General features: G+C 46.3%; 1 protein-coding gene across 1 annotated transcript; it reads right to left on the bottom strand.

The window, feature by feature from the left end:
- Nucleotides 1–499: 499 nt before the first annotated feature.
- LOC119315907 (WD repeat-containing protein 44-like) lies at nucleotides 500–6,201 on the bottom strand (the record flags this gene model as incomplete). Its single annotated transcript, XM_037590349.1, has 7 exons — nucleotides 500–1,564; nucleotides 1,800–1,893; nucleotides 1,977–2,059; nucleotides 2,229–2,280; nucleotides 2,370–2,527; nucleotides 2,629–2,719; nucleotides 4,921–6,201. Coding segments are annotated over 7 exons (2,304 nt in total), but the record flags the coding sequence as incomplete, so codon positions are not given.
- Between the last annotated feature and the right edge of the window lie 2 nt (nucleotides 6,202–6,203).

Genomic DNA, 6,203 nt, shown 5'->3' with positions numbered 1-6,203 from the left:
CCAAGCGAGCGCGGCGCGACGGAGGCGGGGGCGAGGGCGAGCGGGCGGCGACCAATGCTGCTGCAGGCAGGCGGGGGCACGCGGGCGACGAGGCGCGGCGACGCGCTAAGGCGCGCGCGGCGGCATGCAGGCGGCGAGGTGTAGCAACGAGCGGGTGGGGGAGGGAGGGGGCGGACGTTTTGGGTCGTTCTGTCGTGATGGGCGCCTCGAACGCAAGCCGGACACGCATGTCCGTTTCTGTCCTCATTGCCACCCTAAACGGACAAATTCCGGACAAAACGGACGTGCGGTGGAGTTGGTCTAAAATTTGCTCTGTAGCCTGCGCCTGCGGTTACGTCTGATGACATTTCGCTTCTCCTGAAACTGAATGTTGACCACAGTAGATGATGCGTCGTTGACAAGTAATCTCATTTTGAGAGCGGGCAGTGCAGGTACTACCCAGTTGCGAACTCAAGACATGGTAGAAATTAACTAACAAGTATTTCAAGACTCATATAACTTCAGATAAAGCAACAAAAGAAAATGCCTTCCATGGAATGGTCTAAAAGCTACAGTAAGATACTTTTCCACTTCTACCTACATTCAGAGGAAAGGAAAGCCAGCAGAACGAGTTCTGTCACCCTATGTGTAACTCTTTTAATTTTCTCATTTCTGTAGCACTGAGATTTTTCTTTCTTACAAAAAATATATAATATAAAGATGAGAAAAATGGGAAGGGCGAACAGACAATTGCTACAAGGTCGAAGCTGCTGGATGAGAGGAGCATGATATCACTCCAACCAGCTGACAGCCGTCACTCTAGGGCTTCACTTTCATGTACAATTTAGAGTAAATGAATGTCATACCGAATCGAAGTAGCTGAGCCCTGACAATATGTTAGTCGAAGATTCCGAAACTCTGAAGCAGGCGCACCGAGGAGCAACCTCAGTCAATCCTTCAATGCTGTGCAACTCACCCGTTATCTCCATCTATGTACACAAAACTACAGTCCTGCAATGCAATGTCTACGATACGGGTACTCAGATCGACGTTATACTTGGAAAACCGAAGTTCTGATATGTTCTGATTTGACCATCATGGCCTGCTGTCACGATCACTAAGCCCCAGGCCGGCGGACTTGGAGCTTGATCTACATCACCGGGATGGGTTGTATTAGACTTGGGGCTTTGTTTTGTTTTTGTCATCAACTCTTCGGGCCAAGTCGCGCCATTGTTACATAAATTGTTGCTCTGGTCCTGAACAGCAGGAATCTCATCCTCTTTAGCAGGTTCGGATCCAAGTACATGACCATTACCAGCCACACAGTCCAGGTTATCTTGCTTCCTGGAGTTAGCTTTATTAGTCATTCTGGCGCTGGCACAAGGCCAAGCAACAGCAACTGTTACTCTCTCGCAGCGGAAGTTCTCATGGGTATTTGTGACAGGAACAATGCTCTTCTTTCTGCTTGGTTTGGAATCATCACTGTATCTCCAGATATATACACGTGAATCCTCACTCGCAGAAATAATGTACCTCCCGTTTGCAGCTGAACAAGCTGAGATTTGGCTGCTGGTGTTCTGAAACCCTGAAAAACGATAATAGTAATCAACTGGCAGAATAGAAAAAGGTTCATTTTCTTGAAAGTTGAAACAGATAGCGGGTGTTGTAAAGGGAAAGATGGTGTGGAAGTCAGGCTCATCAACAGCACGCAGGGGATGGGGGGGTGGATGCGGTGCTATTGGACCAAACCAATTGTCACAGGAAGCTGAATCAATATGATATGCACCAATGTGGACATTACCAAGCTCAGTATTACCTACCTTTAAACTTGTGAAGTAGTTCGAAGCCATCAACAACTCGGATTCTTGAGTCCGCAGATGTGACAATGACCTTTGACGAACTTCCTGGGATAAACTATAGAGGAACTATCATTCAGTGTCAGTACATAATGGGACAGGACAAATATCTCAAGTATGCCAGGTGCGTGAGATAAGTACCTGGAATCCTGTGATTTTCTTCTGACTGGATCTCTTTTTCTTGAGTTGCAGGTCAATTTGTTTCTTGTAAGAAAGCATATTATCTAGTCACATAATATAAAAATGTTAGGCATGTAAAACATATAAACTTCAGTTTGCACAACTGGATAACAACAGCAAATGCAATCTTTAGATAACAGCACTAGCCGAGTCCTCAGAAAAAAAGGGGTCACAGCAGTAAAACAATGCAACTAGAGAGGGATAGATATATACCAGACGTGTCATACACGTGGCAATTGCCCTTGTGGGAGCCAATGAGTGCACTCTGCAGAAAATATAAAAACATGTTAGGATGAACATGCAATAAGCCAATAAACCCTGTTGACCAATTTAGAACTATGAAATAAGTCAAACCTGTCCATCGGGGGAATAACATGCGGCAGTAATCATTTCATGTAGATCAACCCAATCAACAATTTCACGTTTCGGTATACTCCAGATTCGAACCTTCTCATCCAGAGAACCACTAATGAAGTATCTATCATCAACAGGGTTGAACTGGATGCAAGTCACTGAATCAAGAAATGATATGAAAAATTTCAGGACAGTGCTATCAGTGCGTTTAAGCGCCCATGCAGAGAAATCTTCTGAAAGCATAGTTCTTAGTTCTTACCATAGTCACTGTGGGAGAAGGCTTTCAAACAGTAAGTGCTTGACATGTGCCACAACCGTACAGTTTTATCCATTGATGATGAAAGCAAGTACTGCACATCAGTTACAAAAGGAAGCTCAGGGACTGGAATAACTGGTAACAAAAATAAACCATAACAAAGTGTGCTGCTACATTCCTACAATTATCGTTTGGATAGGTGATTATATCAGAGGTCCCTGATTTTAAAATTAGCTTGAAATGCATTAACTTCAATAATAAGTCAACATTGTAGATGGAATCGGTTAATTTGCAAATTCGGTGTTCGTCTTTCATGCAGCTAATTCCCCCAATAAATTGTTGAATGTGCCTTTTGTCACATGGCTACAAATTTAAGGGCATATAAACCTAGTTTGAACTTTTGGGACCAAAGTAAACCCAAGTGCATATTGAAGGATCTCTATGATGCAATATATTCAGAAGCAGAATGTCCTTCGCATATTTATTTATTTATTACAGTACTCGGAAGAGATTCCTAGAGTTTCTTGCGTAGAAACCTGAAAATACATGTTAAGGTTCTGTACCATGGACGGCTCCTTGGGCTAGCGAACTGAATTTACAATGATATGGACAGCATGGTAACAAACTGAAGTCAACATTCAGCTAGCGAGTAATTTTTTTGGGCGAGATGGCCAATGTCCTAGTTAGTACTATACTGTATAACGCACTGCAAGCTGAAGTTCAATTGAAATTATACACCATGCTGAGTTGGCACTAAACACAAATTTAGATATGCCAAGGAAGTATACATAGTCAGGAAACCTGAGTTAAGTAGACAAGTGATGGAGTAATTAACCGGCGGTACTTTAACGGTATTGCCAAGAAATATTATTTTTATCAATTTTCTCTTCTCTGTGTGCGTGTTTCCACACACTCAGGTGTGCAAACGGGTGCAGGTGTGGTCGCGAATATTTTTTGGACAAGATGGCCAACGTCCTAATTAGTACTAAACTATAACACACTGCAAACTGAAGTTCAATTAAAATTGCACACCATATACAATTTGCGCTATAAATGTAAATTTAGAGATGTGAAGGAAGTATAAATGACCAAGAAACCTGATTAGGTGGCGGATGATATTAACCAGAGGTACTTAAATAATATTTCCGAGAAAATCGTCATTTATCCTTTTCTCTTCTTTTGTGTGTGAGTGCGCGTATCCGTGTGTCGTGGTCAGAAATTCAGAATGGCCGAAGTAATATGCAACTGCACACAGTTACACCTATGCTGGCGCCACCCCTGTTCACAGCTTAAAACAGCTCATAATAGTTTTTCGGAATCTGAGCTTGTGTCACTGATGAAGGTTTGACAACTCTCCTCTCACTCTCTATCCAAGCAAACAGTGCAAAATTTACATGTCTCTCATCCCAGTGTCCTGGCCCTAGCCAATCCACTTATAAATTTGACATGGAGTAAAACAAAGTGCTTCAATAAATGGAACCAATTAGAACAATAGATACATAATAAATAATGCAATTTGCTAGAGCTCAAGGGTTTACATGGATTAAGCCTTAATGTGATAAATGAGCAAGAAATAATGCTAACAGCAAACCGACATTGCAAAACTGACGAGACAAGGTTTGCAACTGCTTATACTTTTCATCAAACCTTGTTAAATTTATATGATGTAGTCTTCCAGCTAGGCTCTGGACATAATTATTTTCAAATAATCCAACAGATTAATGTGTATTTGTTATGTATGTGTAGTACATGACCCAGCACCAAGTTAGGGACAAGATAGAGAGTTCAAATCTCACATCCATCTTGTGGATCAATTAAGTCGTCCTATACAATTGGACTCTCGTACACCTCTGTTCAAGAAAGAAAGTAGAAGAACAGTTCTTCTACCTAGCCCCCGGGGTGGCCACAGTCCCTACCTCTCTCAAAAGTCCTAGTTCATAAGTCTTTTGCTTCAGCATCAGATTGCCTAATCCTGAACCAGCTAGATTTACATTTCTAATACCAGCAATTTACGCCAGATCAGGATGCCAACTTGACAAGGTAAGACGACGTGGTGTCCCTAGTCTGATAACTATGTCTGGTTTTCCATTTCTATATACAGAAATGTACTCCCTCCGTAAAGAAATACTAGACTTTTTAGATCACTAGAGAGGGAGTAGTTATTATCTAATCACTGGGACTATTGTCCATTCTGAACTTCATTCTACTCAAAGAACATTCTGCATCTTAAGATTACACTCAAAACTAGTATTCGGACATTGGAATTGAAGCAAGACTACAACGTGTTAGCTTTACCTGAGATTTGGACCAGCAGAGATCAAGCACATCCTTTAAATGCCCTGCGAAGGTTATAACAGGCTTCTCAGACAGTGCAAACACATGCTCTGGCACCATCAACTGGTCTGAGCCCCCAGATCTCCGACTGTGCAGATCCTTTGCCGGCAGCCTCTTCTCCCAATGGCTGCCCTCTGTAGCCACCGATGCTAACATTGGCTCCGGTGACTCATCACATACCATGGCAGCGAAAGGATTGCAGGTCCCATTATCTTCCACCTCCCTCTCCTCCTTCATCATTCCGGAGTGCAACACCTCCCAAATATGGATCACGCAATCCTCTCCAGCAGTTGCAAGGTATCGCCCATCAGGACTAAACTTGATGCTCCAGATGGACCCTTTGTGCCCATGTATCTGCTGGTTCATGAACAGGCCAGTGAGCTCCTTGTATGACTTGCCGTTGTGGCGCACCTTGACACGGTCTGGACCATGGCGTGCAACACCATCCTGGCTGTCTTCCGTAGCCGAGCTGGAGTGGCGGCCACCCTTCTCTGAGGACGTGTCCTTGTCGTCGCCGCGGCGGTCACGTGAATAGGTGACCATGGAGCCAGCCGCACTGCGGATGGTGTGGAGCCAGCTGCTGCGCCGCCTAGAACGCGCCCCGCCATTGCTGGAGCCGGAGCTGGACCTCTCCATGGGGGTTGAGGCGCCACTTTGGGAATTGGAGTTTGGGTTGGAGTTGGTGACGCTTTGGCGGCGCATGAGCTCCTGGACGATGGGGGAGCGGCCGATGAATAGCTCGAACTCCTCCACAGTAAGCTGGCGGCCGGTACCAACCTCGCGGAGCCCGAACTCCTCCCTCACCACGAACTCGCTGCCGTCGTCGAGGTTTCTGATCAAGCAGCTTGGGTCCTCCTCGACCGCCTCCAGCGTGGCACTGGCATCTGATGCGTCGGGCGAGGTGGGGCGCAAACGGCCGCCTCCAACCGGAGGCTTCGCCGTGGAGGCCCCGCCCGATCTGGACCGCGAGACGGGAGAAGCCGGCCGCGGCCCCACGTCGTCGCAGGAGGCGGATCGGCCCATCTCGAATCGCGCGAGGGAAGGGTCCCCCGCGAGCCCCATCAGCTGGAGCAGGCGGTGGCGGCGCTCCTGGATGGGCGCCGGCTGGGAGGTCCAGAGGTCGAGCGCGGCGGCATCGTAGCGGCGGCTGCGGCGCGGGAGGTCGGCGCCGTCGTCGTCCGAGGCGGAGGCGGAGGTGGAGGAGGCCGAGGAGGAGAGGATGCGGTCGAGCGACTCGTAGAAGA

This window comes from Triticum dicoccoides, chromosome 6A (genome assembly GCF_002162155.2).
Source record: "Triticum dicoccoides isolate Atlit2015 ecotype Zavitan chromosome 6A, WEW_v2.0, whole genome shotgun sequence".
Classification (NCBI taxonomy): Eukaryota; Viridiplantae; Streptophyta; class Magnoliopsida; order Poales; family Poaceae; genus Triticum; species Triticum dicoccoides.
Note: the sequence above shows the minus strand (reverse complement) of the source record. Positions and strands in the feature narration are given on the sequence as shown.